This window comes from Grampus griseus (assembly GCF_964374135.1).
Source record: "Grampus griseus genome assembly, chromosome: 1".
Lineage (NCBI taxonomy): Eukaryota > Metazoa > Chordata > Mammalia > Artiodactyla > Delphinidae > Grampus > Grampus griseus.
Window position 1 is genome coordinate 158,804,439 of NC_139017.1, and position 17,409 is coordinate 158,821,847.

At 53.3% G+C, this 17,409-nt stretch overlaps 1 protein-coding gene across 1 annotated transcript in view; it reads left to right on the plus strand.

Moving 5' to 3' along the window:
• Window positions 1-2,953: 2,953 nt before the first annotated feature.
• Window positions 2,954-17,409, plus strand: part of NKAIN1 (sodium/potassium transporting ATPase interacting 1) — a gene marked incomplete at its 5' end in the record, with an annotated part of 41,472 nt that continues 27,016 nt past the window's right edge. Inside the window, one exon of the mRNA XM_082677590.1 lies at window positions 2,954-3,007. Within this exon, the coding sequence (XP_082533716.1) occupies window positions 2,954-3,007 (54 nt within the window). The remainder of the gene's footprint in view (window positions 3,008-17,409) is intronic.

Below are 17,409 nucleotides of genomic sequence, written 5' to 3' on the forward strand. Positions count from 1 at the left end.
CTGTTTTTAGGATTAAATGAGATAGTGTATGCCAAGTACCTGGCTCAGAGTAAGCCCTCAATAAGTGGGAGCCATGATGGTTATTATTACTGAATTGCACTGTTAGTGTCACAGAGGGAACTGGCAGACGCTCTGTGTGGAAGAGGCCCCAAAGAGGGTCTCCTAGAGAACTGTGACATCTGGGCTGAGACTTTGCAGGGCTGGTTCTTATTCTTTTGTGGGAAATATACTTTGGAGAATCTGATGAAACCTGTGGACCCTCTCCCCAGAAAATGACACATCTGCTCAGATGAAGATTTGCATATTATTTCAGGGACTTCACAGACTCCTGGAGGCCTGTCTAGTCGTGGAAACTGGTTGGACACAGCTGTTACTCGCCAAGCATGGCTGAGAAAAGTTCCCACTGTTATCTCGGCTTATTATTCCAGGTGAAAACCTCAGCTCATATAATTTCTTTTTTTTTAATTTTTAAATTAATTTTTATTGGAGTATAGTTGCTTTACAATGTTGTGTTAGTTTCTGCTGTGCAGCAAAGTGAATCAGTTATACGTATATATATCGCCACTCTTTTTTAGATTTCCTTCCCACTTAGGTTACTACAGAGCACTGAGTAGAGTTCCCTGTGCTACACAGCAGGTTCTCATTAGTTATCTATTTTACACATAGTAGTGTATATATGTCAATCCCAGTCTCCCAATTCATCCCACCCCCCATAATTTCAACTCTACGAATATTCTGTGTGTTTTAAAATACTAAGTGGTTGGGACTTCCCCGGTGGTCCGGTGGTTAAGACTCAGAGCTTCAAATGCGGGGGGCACGGGTTTGATCCCTGGTTGGGGAACTAGGATCCCACATGCCGCACAACGCAGTCAAAGAAGAAAAAAAAAAAGCACAACTAAGTGGCGAAAAATAAAATAAATAAAATAAAAGTGGCGGCTGACAAGTGGGTGGAGGAGGGAGACCAGTGAAGAGACCATTCTGACAGTCCAGGGAGAAAACACGACTGGCTTCAGGGGCATGTGTCCTCTGCAGCCACACAGGGCCCTCCCTGTGCTTGGTTTTATGGTCTGCTGTGTCTTCCTTCCTAATGGGCCTTAAGGAGTCTTGCGTTTTCATTTTGCACTGGCCCCCACAAATTATGTCACCAGTCCTAGGAGAAGTCATGCATTTGAGTGCCTACTCTGTAAACAGCGCCTAAGTGGCAGTGCTGGAACTGGAACCCAAGCTGCTTGGCTCCAGAACCATGGGTCTTAATCTGTGTCATACTGTTTTCTGAGTCCAGAGGGCCCGTGAGAGCTGACAGGAAGGAAAAGAAAAGAAACATTGTTTCTTCTGCCAGAACACTGTTCACCAGGCCTTGGCCTCTCCTTCCCTCCTACTGTCTTCTCAGTATCAATGCCATGTCCTCAAGGAGGCCTTTCCTGGTCTCCGGACCTGAGTTATGGCCCCCTTATTCTTTCACTTTTTGTTATCCTTTAAGGTACTCATCAGAATATTTCATTATTTATTTGCATGTTTTCTGGTTTTAATGACAATTCCTCACTAGACTATTCTCTCAGTGAGTGCAGGACTGGTTCATCCCCTTAATCCCCAGTGGAGAGCCTGGTAGGTAGTAGGTATTTCATAGATAACAGCTGGAAGGTAAGTTCACAGAATGTAATGACAGGTCAGATGGGATAGAGGAGCGGGGAGGATGCCGCAGGGATTCCCACCTGAGTGATGCTAATCCCTATATAAGAAGTTAGGAGTGGGGCTGGGATGATTCAGTGGACTGGGGATGTGTTTGAGAGCTTGAGTGCTTTTGGAGGGGGCGCCTTGAAGAAGGCAGTCTTCTACTGGCAAGCCCTTCCTGACTCCCTCCCCACTGCAGCCTGGGTGAGGGGCTGGCCTCAGGCCCCTGGGCAGACCGCTGCCATCAGGCATCTCCTGCTTATGCCCCTGGGGGTTGCCTGTTCCCCGGCCTGGGAAGCTCAGTGGTTCTGGAACAGTGCTGCAGGGCTCATCTCTGGATCATAGGGCTCCCAGGGGTGTGTATGTAGTCAGTCGGGCTCAATAAATGCCAGTAGAAGAAAAGAGGGAAGGAAGAACTCAGGAGGGAAGCTGGGATGGGGAGCAGATCTGGGAAGTGGAGTGCAAATAGAGGGCCAAGGTTGGAGCCGCCGGGCCCTAGAGACAAGGTGGACAGAGGAATGCTCCAGCACCCTCGGGAGGCCAGGCACAGAGCTAAGTGCTTTATTCACCTAACTGCATTTCATCTTTGTGGCAACACTGAAGCAGTCATTATTATTCCTATTTTGTTAGGAAAACGGAGGCCCAGAGAGGTGACGTGATTTGCCCAAGGTCACACAGCGAGTGAGCAGTGAAGCTGGGTTTGACCCAGGGCCATCAGTCCCCAAGCCTGCACTCTTGCCACTTCACTCCTGCCTCTCGCCTCTGCTCTGCGCTTCCCTCCCCCTTCTCCCCTCCCTCCGCTTGCTCTGCCGCCCCGCCCCACCCCTCTCCTCCCCTCCTCTTCCCTCCCTTCTTTCCCTCCTTCCCTACCTCTCGGCGGCGGAGCCACGTGGTGGGGCCGGGAAGCCGCGGCCGCCGAGCGCCCGGGCGGCTGCCCCTGCTGGGCAGTGCTGCTCTGCGCTGCGCCGCTTTCGGTGCCTGCGCTCCCCGCTCCGCGCTCCCCGCCAGCCGCCCCGGGGCGGGAGGCGCGCCTGGCGGCCGGCCGGCCAGACAAAGGAGGCGCGGCAGAGCCGGCGCGCGGGCGGACTGACCATGGACTCCGAGCGCGAGCGGCCGGCCGCAGCCCTGAGGACCCGGCGCTCCCGGGCCCGGCCCTAGGCGCCCGGCCCCGCCGCCCGGGGCGCCCAGCTGGGAGGACGCGGAGCCCGCGCGGCGCGGAGGAGGCGGCGGCCGCCGAGCTAGAGGGGCGCCGCGGCGAACGGCGCGCGCGGCCCCCAGAGCCATGGGCAAGTGCAGCGGGCGCTGCACGCTGGTCGCCTTCTGCTGCCTGCAGCTGGTGAGCGCCGCGCGCCCGGGCGGCCGGGCCGGGTGGGGCGCGGCGGGGCGGGGTCCCGGGGCGTGCGGGTGGGGTGTGTGTCTCTGTGTGTGGGTCTGGGGCGAGCGCCCGGGTTGGGGGGTGGTCTGGAGTCACGAAGCGGACGGGCGGAGCCTGCTCGGGCTGGCCCGGCTGTCTCTTTGTGTGCGCTTCTCGCCCGGCGCTCCCCAGTCCCCGAGTGCGTCCTGTGCACGAGTCCCCGGCCCGCTCCGCGCCTGGGGCTCGGCGCGTCTCGCCCGCACTGTACGAGCGGCCTTCTGTTGGGGAGATGCGCTGTGGGACTGTGGCTCACCGGGGTTTGGGGGTGTTTCCGAGGCTGGTGTGTGGATCCGTTGAGGTCACTGCCGTGTGTTTTCCTCTAGATCACTCGTTTGCGTGGGTCTCAGCCTCTGGTCTCCGCCCCAGTGTTTCTCACAAAGTCTCTGCTCCTGTGTGTGTCTCTCTCCTGGTTTCTCCTTGGTATGTCTCTAGATCTCTGACCATTTCTGGTCCATGTTCATTTGTGTGTGTCGGGACCATAGACTCCAGGAACCGTTCACTCCTTTGTGCTCTTCCTGCCTCCCTCTATCCTCCTGACTGGGCAGGCCTGGGAATGGAGAGCCCCTCCCTGGAGAGGGTCACAAGGAGCTACCAGGTCCTGGGCCAGTCTGACCAACCAGGTGGGGATCGCCCTCCCTGCTTTGGCTGAGGCCACAGGCATTCTGTCAGTCACCATTGCCACCAGAGTCGGGGTGGGGGGGAGGCAGGCTCCTCTGCCTGGGCTGGCACTGATAGGGGTGGGATACTTGGGTGCCCTGGGGAGGATGGGAGCATCTGGGGACACTATACCTAATCCCAGCCCAGGGAACTCAGGTTCTTGTCTCAGGGAGGCCAGTGGAGTGAATTTGGGGGCCGAAGGGGACCAGCTCTGCCCTTCAATTCAGACTCTGGCAGGTGAATTTGGGAAGGTGTTTAAGGAGAGGCCAGGATCTCCTGCCTACCCTAGAGCTGAGGCCCAACAACTGGGGACTTTGGGGGCAGAGGTGCATGGGGACCTCCATGGACGGAACTCAGGTCTGAGTCTGAGTTGGGGGAACCTGAGCCTCACTACTGCCTGACTCCGTGGTCTGGGTCTCCACTTTTGCCTGCACCCATTGCCCTTCCTCCACCACAGGTGTGTACAGTAATGCAGAATGAAGCTTTGCGTGTGGCTGTACAGACCTCCTCGTTCATCTTTTTTCTCTCCTCTTGTGGACCCCAGCCCCAAACTTGCATCCACAGACCTGCCCTCTTGGGCAGCGGTTGAAACAGGTGGGCCCTGAAGATTGTAGCCCTGCTCCCAGCTGTGGGCTGCAGGGCAAGTGACTTCCCCGGGCTGGGCCATCTTGGTCAGCCTCTCGGTGAATTCCTCATCCTTGAGTGTGGCACAGGGGATTAATTAAGATCAGGTAGAATGGAAACTCCAGAAGGGCAGAGATTACCTTCCTTGTTCCCCCTAAATCCCCAGCAGCTGGAACAGTGCCTGGCACTCCATTAATATTTGTAAAATAAATGAGTGAATCAGTTATTTGGCAACTCCAGGCTCCCAGTTCCTCTTTATCTCCTTTGAGGAACATAAAATGCCAACAGAAGTGCTGAAATTTTCCGAGGAATTTCTTTTTCTGTGTTAATTTTAAAATTTTAAACTAGAACTTTTTTTTTAATTAGAAAAGTAACACACACATATTATAAAATGATTAAATCAATAAATAACCAAACAGAGCAGAAGTTAAAGACGTTTCCTTCTATGCCCAGTCCCATACCCCAAAGGTAAGCACTATTAACAGTTTGGCCCACGGTCATTCTCTGTTGATGATAATAACAGTGGTTAGCTTTGGGGAGCACTTACTAGGTGCTAGGTACTCTGTAAGCACTTTTCCATGTATTAACTCATTTAATCCTCCTAACAACCCTATGAAGTAGCTTGCCCAAAGTTCTGCAGTTAGGGGCCAGGCTGTGAAGCCAGACAGCTGCCCAGCATCCTCTGTTGCCTTCTTAACTGTAAAAGTAGTTCTGGCTCTGGTGACTCAGGGGTCCCTTGGGAGGTGCTTCCTACTCTAGAGAGATGAAGGTGGCGAGACAGTATCCCTGCCTCTCACTCACCTGCCTCCATAGCTCTCCCCAGCTCAGCTAAAGCCACGCTTCCACTTGGAGGGCTCACCAGCACAAGGGGCTCTGGAGTTAGACAAGACCTGGGTGGGATTCTGATCCTTCTACATCCTGGCTGGGTGCCTTTGGGCAGCTTGTGAGGGTTACATGACATAACTTGGAGAGGTGCTCTGAGGAGGGACTTGAAAATTGGTCTCTTGAGTCTGTTGCTCTGTCTGGTCCGATTGCAGAGTGGGTCCCTTCAGCTGTCGCTAACCCCCAGGAGCCTTCGCTGCCTGGCAGCTTTGGTAATGTGCTCCCGGCTGCTGGAATTCACCAGACTGACATCATTCCAGGGAGAAGGGAGCCTGTTTTCTCATCCAGTGGACAGGCGCAGAGAAGGAAGAGACTGTTAAATGCTGCTCAGCTGAAAACTTTAGAAGAGGAACTACGTCGTTTTTCTTTCTTTGTGGGGCTTGATGATTACAAGATAACAGGCCAGTTCTAAACACTGTTCTGTAGTTGGGGTAGACTTGCTTTGGGTGAGGGAGTAGGATGTGAGGGTGCACTGGAGGGTGGGAGAAGGAGGTGGGGGCTGGACCGTTCAGGTGGACAAGTAAAGGGGACAAGACTCTGGAGTTTGACAGGACAGACGTGGGTTTGAGCCCTGGCTCTGTCACTTCCTAGCTGTGTGATCTTAAGCAAGTTGCTTAGCCTCTCTGAGCCACAGTTTTGTCATCTGTTAAATAGAGATGATAGAAACAGTTCCCAAGTCTTAGGGTTGTTGTGAGGATGAAATGCATATAGCTTAATGCAGATGAGCTTAGCACTGTGCCAGGCACAGTGCGAGCATTCAATAAACTATAGTTTTTGATTGTTATTAATGATGTATACCCTGGTATGCTTCCCTGGAATTGTGACCCAGACATATCCAAATGCCCTCCTGCACTCTTCCTTTGTGGGAAGCAGCAGGTAGTTGGGCATGGAGCTAAGAGTCAGGAGGCCTGGATTCAAGCCTGCCTCTGCCACTGACATCCTGTGAACTTGGACAAGTCTTTTCCGTACTGCAAGCCTTGGTTTTTCCCCATCTGTAAAATGGGAAGAACCATTGGTCTGTGTCTCTAGGGTCCTGCCAGTTCTGCCCATCTGGGACCCTGGGAGGATGTCTGGACTGGCCTGGAGGTTTCCGTGTGTCTCAGTCTAGTTCCACTCGTAGAACGTCTTGGGTGCCTTGCTTTCTCCCTACTTGGCATATCATCTTAACATTACTAATGCTATTCACACCCTAATTTTTATGTGTTTCCCTTTTCCCTCCCCTGTCCAAACCCTGCCCTTTCCTGGTCCACCTCCTTCCTGAAAGCTTACAGGCTACTCTATTCTTCCAGTAAAAGGATGAACCAGGGAGATTTGCCCGAGGGAACCATCATCAATTTCTTCATCATCACCATGATCAGTCCCATTTCTGGAGTTCTGTGCTAAGCAGTTTATATGCATAACCTCATTAAACCCAGTGAGCTTACATATGTCAAGTGCTTGGCAAAGTTGCCTGGTACATGTTCAGCGATCGATAAACGTTAGCTGTTTTACCGTTTTTATCCGTCTTATTTTTATCCTACAAAATGGGCTAGATGTTTTTATGAGCCCCTTTTTCTGATGAGGAAACTGAGGCTCAGAGAGGTCTCTAAGCTAGTCAGTGACAGCACCAAGATTCATGCGCTCTTTTGCCGGAGCAGAGAGCCACCCTCTCCGCCCCGTGTCACTCTGCTCCTCACGTTTTAGCAGCCCGTGACCTCAGACAGGTCTCTTCACTGCTTCAGGCCTCAGTCTCCTTATCTGAAAACGAAAATGATACTGTTTCAATAGGATCACGCACGTGCCTGGCACCATGAGCCAGTGAGTGGTCAGTAATACATCACTGCCATGATTGTACTTGTCCCGGCTGTGTGTGACCTTGGACACATGCATTCGCTCCTCTGGACCCCAATGTCTTTCCCTGTCAAAGAAAAGGAGTCTTCCTTACCTCTCAGAGTTAGAAAAAGGGCTTAGGCAGCTGCCATGCACACAGTAGGTACTCAGAAAACACATGGGTTTCATTCTTTTCCCCTCTGGAAAGCTCTTTGCTTTCTGGAAGATGGTGGGTGAGGGGGGAAATATGTTGCTTCCTGCTGAGCTGCGAGTAATGGTGTGAAACGTGGTCAACCTGATTGATGTCGTTATTAGCAGCGGATGGTGAAGACGTGAAGACCGGAGGGAGCTAGGCTCTGCAGGGGCCTGCGTTCAGAAGCAGCTGCATCTGCAAGCTCATGGCTTCCTGGGGAGGGGCTGGCTCTGCCCTGCGTGCTTCAGGTCCTTGGGCCGGGCTTCAGAGTCAGAGCACGAAATCGTCCGGGCCACTGACCCTCTTTGTTCTTTATACCTCTTGGACAGGGTAGAGGCTGGGGTGATCAAGTCCCTTTTGCAGATGGACAGACTGAGGCCAAACTGCCCTCAAAACCCTTATGAGGTGGGCAAGGTGGAATGGAGCAGGGCCCCCCGCCCGGGGGGGAGGTGCAGTGGATGGCCCTGGTTCTGCTCCTTTGCAGGGGTGGTGGCTGGGGGATTTTGACATAAGTACCCCATAAATGGCAGCCGCTCTGACATCTGGCACAGAGGGGTGAAGGACCTCTGGGATCAGGCAGACATTGCTGCCTTGCTTCGTGACTTCCAGAAAGTCCCTTACCTTCTCTGAGCCTCTGCCTCTTTCCTGTAAAGTAGTCAGGACAACAGCTCCTACCCCGTGGTAGTTTGGGAGGGTTCCCTGAGATGGTGCCCAGACAGCACTGGCCCAGGCAGTGCTCCCTGCGGCTGGCTGTTACTTGCCTTGCAGTTTGGATAAGTCACTTCAGCCCCCATCTCTGCCTGGATTAGAGATTTTAGTGACCAGACTCATACCCATAAACTCTTCAAGTCTTAGTTTCTTTATATGGAAAACGAATGGTTCTGTGGGAAATAATAACAACAACTTCCTTGTATTTGGTGTCTGCTATGAACCAGGCGCTGTGCTTAAGTGCTCTGTATACCTTGTCCCTTGTTACTATCTGGCTTATCCATGGCCACATAAATAGTAGGGACAGAGTGAGCATTCATACATCAGGACTCCACAGCTTCTACCTTGGATGCCCTATTGCTCCCCGTAGGATTGTGGCGATGCTGGGTGTGGAAACCGATGGAGAGATCTAAAGCTTTCTTCATCCATAAAGGGTTGTTACTAGATGCCAGACCTTCTGAGCTGCTTATTCAAATGCTAACCCCATCCCCCGTCCCCATTTCTCCTCACCCCAAGCCCTGTGTTGGGTTTAAGGGAACTGTGATGCAGGTTAAGAACAAGTTATATGGGAAAGAAATTAACCTGTATTGAAGAGTTATCAGCCCTCATAACAACTCTATGAGATAGGGATGGTCTTTATACCCAATTACTGATGGGCATACCGAGGTCAGAAGAATGAAGTGACTTGTTACCAAGGAAACAAAAGATACAGTCTAGGCTTCACATAAATGATCCCAGGGAAAGGGTTTGAGAACAATTGCAAAATCTAGACCAAGTGGAGATGGTCAGCTCTCTTTTCTCATCTAGTTTCAGGGAGGAGTAGGTGATAGGAGAGCAAGATGAGACCAGAGATGTGTTTTTAAAAGCTAACTCCTGGCCACAGCAGATGGAGCTGGCTTTGGTCTGGGGAACGCCAGTCCCAATGCTCTTGGTCTCCCTGCTGGTCCCGGAGAGGGAGAGGGATGGTGAGGGAGAGACTCAGGCAGCAAAGCACGCCTCTCTGGGACATGTGCTCCTGCCAGCAAGTACCAGGGTTTTGGAAGAGCAGTTACTGTGATTGCAGGTTTTAATGGGATACTCTGGCCTCCTGGCCCCTGCCTTTCAGAGCAGCTGGTACGTCCAGAGGCAGGGAGTTCAACTGGGAAGAGCTTGAGCTGTGCAGTCAGGCTGGAGTTTGAGTTCCATCTCTGCCTCTTTATAGCTGAGTGACCTTGGGCAAGACACTTAACCTCTCTGAGCTTCCACCTGCATTTCTCTAAATCAGGATACTAGTAATCGTCCTCAGAGAATTGTCCTTCCCGTAGGTAAGATATACTGAGTAGGAGCTCACAAAGGGTTCACACTCTTCAATGCCCCGGAAGTGAGACAGCAGGTTCTATGAACGTGAATATTGTGGGATGGGAAATGGACATGTCCTTTTTTTCAACCAGTTGAAGGCCCAAGTTGAAGCAGAGGTTCTGCTAAACCTCTGTGGCCTTGGCCTTACTGTCCCTTTATCTTCTCTTCTGTAAAATGGGAAGAATAATTGCACATCCTCATGGGACGATAGTAAGGGTGACCTGAGATAAGGCAGGGAGAGCTCTGGGCAGAGTCCAGCGCTCATTCAGAGGAAATCAGAGAGGAATCTTGGCTCTCTGTGTCCCCCTCTGTAAAGGGAGATGGTTGGACTCACCATCTCAAAGGACTCCTCCAGCCCTGACTCATCAGTGAATTCCATCCTTTCCCAGGTGGAGATCAGAGCTGCTGCCACATCAGCCCACCTCGCTGCAGGCAGCGATGACAGATGGGAGTATCAGGCTCTGGGGAGAGGAGGAGACTCCTGCCTCCAATGGCGTGCCTGAGGCTTGACACCTGGGTGTCAGGCTGTCAGGGACTCAGGTGACCTGTTCTTTCCTCTGTCTGTTTGAATGAGTGTCGGTACTATCCCCATCCCAAATGCCTACATGGCATATTTGGTTGTAAGATCAAGTCTCAGACCCCAGAGGTTCAGAGCAGGAGGTTCTAGCCCATCATTAACCCCTGAGCCACTACAGGGGAACTTCCTGACCCCTAGAAAGGCAAAATATTGTTGGGTAAGAGAGTAAGCTTGGCCATCAACTAACCCTACCCTGAGTTGCATTCAGCAAGTATTATGAAGCACCTACAAAGTGCTGGGCACGATTCTTGGTGCTGAGTCACTTTAGGGTACAAAATATACCCTAAGCTGCAAGTCAGAATCCCAGGGTTCTGGTACTCACTTCCTGTGCAACTTTGAGCTGGCCCTGCCCCTCTCTGGGTCTCATTTTCTCCAGTCTGTGAAACCAGGGGATGGAGGAGAGAGTGTTGAACTCCATCAGCGGTCTTCAAACTATCTACAGAGGCTCTGCAGTGGTGGACTGACAATCAGGTGGTGAGTTCCCTGTCTCTGGCAGTGATTAAGAATTTATATATAGGTTGGATGACTTGGATGTGTAATGGATCTAGTGATGATCCGAGTCCCTTGGAACTACCAGAGGCTGATTCTGGCTCCTGAGAGGACAGTGGCAATAGTGCAAAATGGTTTCTATTATGAATAATGAAAATTGTGAGCATTTTTGTGCTTTTCTTACCACGTCCCTTTGCCTTAAGCATGTTCCCCCCTACCCCAAATCACAGAGCGTGGCAGAGCTCCTGGCACAGGAAGTGGGGGAAATGGGAGTCTGTAGGTGCTTTACTTCCGTGCCCACTCTGGCTACCCCTTGCCCTAGAAGGAGAGGCAGCCCTGGGATTCGTAGGGTAGGGGTGGCTCCTATGCCTCTTTCTTTTGAGGTTGGGGGGTAGGTTCTGCAGCCCCAGCCTGAACCAGAGATGTGGGTTTTCAATTACAGAATTAAATGCACAATTAGGCATAATTACCAGTGCTCAGAGCCTGAGACTGCTCATAATAGGCATGTAATCTACTGCAGCCTCTGTTTATACTACTCAGAGCTCTCCCTAATGATGCTAGGATGCCTTCACACTGCACTGTTGCCATGGAGATGAGCCTGCCACTACCATGCAGGGCTGACAAATGGTGTTCTGGTCCTGGACTCCTGGCTTGTTTCTGAGGGCTCTGCAGCCAGTCCTGGAGTGGAGGGGCCGGCCAGGTGGGCCAGGAAGGCAGGTCAGCCCTTCCTGCCCTCTGACATACCCCACTGGTTTGAGCCAGCCTCAGAGGCACCGGGGAGGACAGGAAGGGGGGCGGGGTTCAGTCCCCCAGAGTCCTCAAGGCTGGAGCAGGATAGCCCAGGTACTGTGAAAGGTCTGTGGTTACCCATTGAAGCCGTGGTCTGGACAAGGGGCCCTGCAAACAGCCAGCCCCCACAGAGGACTGGCTGTGCTCTGAACTGGCTCTGTGACTTTGGACAAGTCCTTGCCCGCTCAGGGGCTCGGTTTCCCCATATGTGAAATGTCCAATAAAGAAGATTTACTGAGCATTTCAAAGCACTGCCAACTGTCGCAACTGCTCTACCTGTGGTAGCTCATTCACCCTCACTGCACCCTTTTGTGGTAGACAGTTATGATCCCCGTTTTGCAGAAGCAGAATCTGAGGCTGCGGGCGGTTACGTCAGGCAGTGGAGGAGCTGGGATACCAACCCAGGTAGCCGGACTCCAGGCCCTACTCTTAACCTCTAGCGTATGGCCTCACATGTGTCATCCCTTATCACCCTCCCAGCAGCCCCACGGCTGGACCACTGTTATCCCCATTTCCTAGATGAGGGCTCTGAGGCTCAGAGAGCTGCAGTTGATTGCCCAGTGTCACACAGCAAGGCAGTGACATAGCAGGTTCGGGCTGATGCCAAAAGCCAGGATTGCTAGCTTTGCCTTCTTAGTGGAAATCATAGAGAGTGAAAAGATTTACTTCCTCAAGCACATACCAAGGACCCCCTTGATCCCCACCTGGACCAGCCCCAGCCACGAGGCAGGGAGGCCTGGGGTCCGCCCAGACCCAACGCTTCGATTTGATCTTGGAGGGAGTCTTGGTCTAGTTCTCTCATCTGTCTACCCCCACCTTGGTCACTGGGAACAGAGCGTATTTTTATGCTCTGTTTTTCTTTTCCACATTTCTCTGTCATTCAGCATGTTGTGGATACCTACTGTGTGCCAGTTCTTGGGGACCAGGTGGATCAGACACAGTGGAGAAACAAGACTGGAACACAGAAGTTTCAGGGTCAGATGGGCTTGGGTTAAAATCCTGCCACTTAATGCATGACCTGGGGCAAGTTGCTTGACCATTCTGTGCCTTAGTTTCTTCATCTGTTATGAGGCACCAATCTATACCTTGCAGGGTGTTGACAGTATTAGCAATAACAACTACCACTTACCAGATGCTCACTGTGCCAGGCGCTCGACTGAGGTCACTATATGCCCTGGGTGAACCTTCATAACACAGTCTCTCATTGCCGTTTAACAGACAAAGCAACTGAAGTTCAAGAAGTTCAAGTGCCTTGCCCAGGGCCCCCACAGCCCCGAGTCCAGAGCCCCTACTCATCTTTACTAAGTGTCCCACCAGGATGGAGATGTGTGTGTTCCTCCTACCACTTCCCTGAAGCCCCCGGCTGCTTGGCCAGTTCTTAGGGAATGAGGCATCCAGGTGAAAGGGCAATCTGAGGGCGACAGTGCCCACCTGGCACTGCCCAGGGTTCTGTCTAACTGGATGATACCCCATTGAAATCCTAAAGGCTGAGAGGAGGGTATCAGACATCACTTCACCTCTGTACTCTACCGCTGGGAAAACTAGGACTTTCCCAAGATCACAATGCAAGTCAGTGGCAGAGTTGAGACTGGGGCCCAAAGCCAGTGTAGGACACTTCTTGTTACCTTCCTTTTACCCCCCACCAGTCCTTTGGAGAGAGGCGTCTGGGGGGCTGTGGTGTGTATATCTGTGTGTTTGTATGTATGCAAAATTGCACGCAGCTGCACGCCCAAGCATTTGTGGGGCAGACATTGGCACGTGGAGATTTGTGGATCAATAAACATCCCCTCCCGCTTCCTCCCTCTTCATTTATTCATGAACTCTGAACTCCTTGGCTCCAGAGAAACTGCCTGGAAGCAAGCAATTAGAGCATAATTAGAACCATTCCTATTATCAACTCTCAGCGGGAGAGGAAGGGGGGCTGCTAGGGTGTAGGGGTGGCCCTAGGAGTTCCCATCGCCCCAACTCCTGCGGCTGCCCATTCAGCTCCTGCTCACCCCGCAGGGCTCAGCCTCCCTGGAGCCCCAGGCACTAGTCCATCTTCAGCAGAGAATAAGGACTTCCTCCCTGGAGGCATCGAAGCATTTGATAAAGCCAGGGAGGAGAGCTTCCTGCCTTGCATACTAAGTTAGAGTGGGTGATTTCCAAGTCCCTTCCAGGCTGAGCTGCTTGGGTGCTCCCTGCCAGGGCCAGGGGCCAGGCACTGCAGGATAACTAAGAAGCACAACATGGCTCCCGCTTTCTAGAAAACATCCCTGTATCAGATTGCGGTGAATGAAGGCTACAATGACAATAGGAAATGGAAATGACCTGGAGGAAGCAATTTACCAGGCCGGGCTCCATTCATTGCCCGTGATTAATAGTAATCATAACGGTACCGGCAGTGGATGTTTATGGATTGTTTCTAACCCCAGAGCCACTGCTCTTCCCCACCAGGTGTCCCACCAGCAGAGAGAGGTCACCCGGGAACAGGCATTCCTCCCCCTCTCTGAGGAACAGGAGGGTAAGATGCAGCGAGGTGCCAGGTACTATGTTTCTCATTTCAGATGCATTTTCTTACTTAATCTTGCAGAGAGCCTAGGGGGTAGATATTAATATTATCTCCAATATGCAGGTGAGGAAACTGAGGCTCGGGAAGTAACAAAGCCTGCCCAGGATAACGCAGGGTTGGTGCAGACTCACACCCAGGCCTTTCGGGCTCGAGAACCCTCCCTTCTCATGCTTTGTACTTGACTAGGCTTGAGGGCGCAGTTTGCTCTCTCTTGAACTTCAGGTTGCACCTTGTAAAGCTATTTGACGCACCCCGTGTCCGTCTTCTGGTCGGAGGTAACGTGTTGAATCCTCTGGTTCCTCTTTTTCTCACTATGTGCCAACAGCTGAAGAGAGAGTGGGAGAGCCCTGCTACTGATCTGGCTCACGGCCCCTAGAGCCAGCCTTGGCAAAGGAAAGTGAAGACCTAGCAGATGAGGGTGTGGGGCCTCTTGAGAGAGGCTGGCCATGGATAAAGGAGCCCAGGCTGTAACCAAGGAGACAGCCCCACAGCCCTTAGGCTGTGACAGAAGGGTGTGGCTTCATGATGGGGACGGGAGGAAATTGCCACCTGGGGCCCAGATGGACAGAGAAGGGGATGGTGGGCTAGATTCAGTCAGAAGAGGAGCCTAGGTCTGTGATGCTCCCACCTGGGGATGGGGGTGGATACCTGACACCGCAGGCTCCCCTCTTCCCTTACCCTGTCCCACCTGAGAGGAGGTAGCCGTGATAACAAGCTCCCCTCCGTTGACCGTCTGGAGGGTGCTGCCCCCTTTCTCCAAGTGACAGGTGGTCACCCTGGTAATGGGCCCTGTGCCCACCAGGGGTCTCTGACTTCCCAGTGGCCCCTCCCTCACAGGTGAAGATAGATTATTCTGCCACACACAGCTGTCCCGCTGGAGGCGAGGGCTCACGTGAGGCCAACTTTCAGATGTGGGCCGCTTTATAACATGGTTCCTTGTTGCCTTCAGGAGGAAGTCCAGTGGTTCTCAAACTAGCGTGCATCACAGACACCTAGAGAGCTCGTTCAGATACAGATTTCTGCATCCTGCCCCGAGTTTCCGATTTAGTAGGTCTGAGGTGGGGCCTGAGAATTTGCATTTCTAACAAGTTCCAAGGTGCTGCTAATTCTGCAAGTCACACATTGAGAATTACTGGGCTGGCTAGTGGGACACTAGGTGGCCCTGGTGGCCCTGCCAACCCTGACACTCACCACTTCCTAAGAGACTGAGCTCTGGCCACGTTGAGGTAAGCACACCAGCTGTACCTCACACCTCTGTGCCTTTGCACCTGCTGTTCCTGTCTCTGGAAGTCCCCTCCGCTCTTAATCTCCTAAGGCCAGCTCACCCATCACTTCCTCTTTGGGGCCTCACTGTACTCCTGCACCCGTCTTCCTCTGGCCTCTGGGAACACCTTGCCCCTACTGCCTGCATGACGGCAGGCATCCCTCTGTTGTCACCTGTTCTCATTTCCACGTCAAATCGCTCTCTCTAGACTGCGAGCTCCGTGTGGCCTGGAGAGGCGCCTGAGCCATCTGGTCCTCAGAGCCTGGTGGTGAGTCTGGCCCTCAGAAGGCCCTCAGTGATGGCGATGGTTGGGTGAACCCCATAAGCAGGTGGAAAGGCCGGGTGAATAATCACAGAGCTTCTGTTTACTCTGTGTCTGGCCCTGTGCTAGGTGCCGGGGATTCTGTGGTGTGGGAGGCACCCGGCCAGTGTGGGCTCAGATGCTGTCAGTGTTCATGGTGCGGTGTGGCCAGGGACATACGGAAAAGCAGACGGTAAAGGAGTCCAGTGTTAAAGGGAGGGTTTCTTAGAGACAGTCTTCAGTGGAGTTGAACAGTCTGAAAGCAAGGCAGGAACCTTTTCATGGACTTACGGCATTTACTCCTGACTACGGCCCCACCAGGCAGGAACTGTCGTCCCTGTTTTACAGATGAGCAAATGGGACCCAGGAGGGGGATTCACCGGCCACAAGTCACAGCACGCACATGGCAGAGCTGGTGTCTGCCTGGATTTCCTGATGCTCAATCCTAAGCTCTCTCCCTCCCCCTGGGCCGCCCGGAGTCCAGGCACCTGTGTGGTCCGAGACTCTTTCTTCGGAACGTGTCTCCAAGTGCGGGTTTACCAGTTTGCTCATGACAGACCCCAGGGTCCCCTGTTAGGTCAGCTCCAAGCCCACTTTCAGGACCTGCCAGGGCATCTCCTGGGAGGAGGCAGGGAGGGGAGGGAGGGAGCCTGTGCAGCTGGTGTGTGCGCCCCCCGAGCCCCCGGGATAGACAAAGGCCGGCTGCCTGGGGGAGGGACAGGTGTGGATGTTGCCTACATGTGTGTCCCAGGGTGTGTCCTCCCAGGTGAGGCCCCTGCACAGAAGGAACCCAGAAGGCACTGCTGTCTTCTGGCACGGAAGTCGGGAGTCTGAGAAATTTCAGCGCACAGGCTGGCCTTCCAGACCATTATGTCTGGGTGGGAAGATATAACATATTTTATTTAAGAGTTAGTCAGCTTGATTTGTAACTTAAATATTTGGACACATGGTGCGCTGTTGGTACTCTTGCCTCGGTCCTGAAGGCCCCCAAATGTTAGCGAAGGGTCTGGACTTGGGGGTGGGTGCCATGAGAGGCTCCCAGGTGCCTCACCTGCCTCCGGCGATGCCAGCTGCTCCAGCCTGGCACTGTCTGTCTGCCGGTCAGCAGCCCCATGAGCCGTCTGAGTGGGCTGCTGTCCCCAAGCTGCCACTAGCTGTCATTCTCATGCTAGGCTGCCAGGGACACAGGGATCCTCCACTGAAGTGAGAGGCTGTCTGGGAATCACACCATGCTTGTCAGCTGTGACAGGCTGGGCTGGTGGGCGCCCAGGCCTGATGGGGCAGGATGGAGGGTGTGGGGACGTGGTTTATCAAGGCCTGTGGCCAAATCCTTGACATACGCGATGGGCTCTCCCCCTCCCAGCTGCATGAGGCAACGGTGAGATGTCCTGCTTCTGCTGCTCCCAGGGAGTGTGCACGCAGGCAAGGCGCTTAGCCTCCCTGAGCCGAGCTGCTTCATCTGTAAAGTGGAGGTCACTGGACCTGCCTCTTAGGGCTGTCCAGCAAGTTCAGGGAGAGAATCCACGAAAGTCACTCACCTGGCACTTAGTCAACACTTAGGAAATGGGAGCTGCTGTAATTACAGCCAATGGGAATGGCATTGAGGCTCTGGGAGGTGGTGCGTCTGTAAGGCTCACAGTTATGACTGTTTGCTGAGTGGGAAGCTCCTGGCAGAGAATCCTGGAATGCAGGAGCCTGAAGGTCCCCAGAGACATCGTGCCAACCTTTTGTATGGATGGGTCCACAGAGGCCCAGGGAGGCGGTAGGGCCCGAGGGGTTTAATCCCTGTCTCCTTCCCTTGCCGCCCCAAAGAAAGTCAGAGAGCCTGGCATCGGGGCCGTTTGTGGGCTGTTCGAGGTAGCAGGCTGGCGCCATTTCTGGGAAGGATGGCGGTTGGATGTGTGATTCCAGACAAAGAAACCCTGAACAAACATAAGCTTTCCAGGTGGGTGGAAGGGGGCTGCTCTTTGCTCAGTTCTGGGCAGCCATGGGCCAGCGGCTACAGCTAGAACCATTCCTGTGGTCTCAGTGTTTCTGGGCAGGAGTTGGTGGGGAGCAGGGGCAGGGTGCCACGAAGTCAAAATGCCACAGACATTCCCAGGAGACGGAGCTCAAACCCCACTCCGACCACTGGTGACCTCA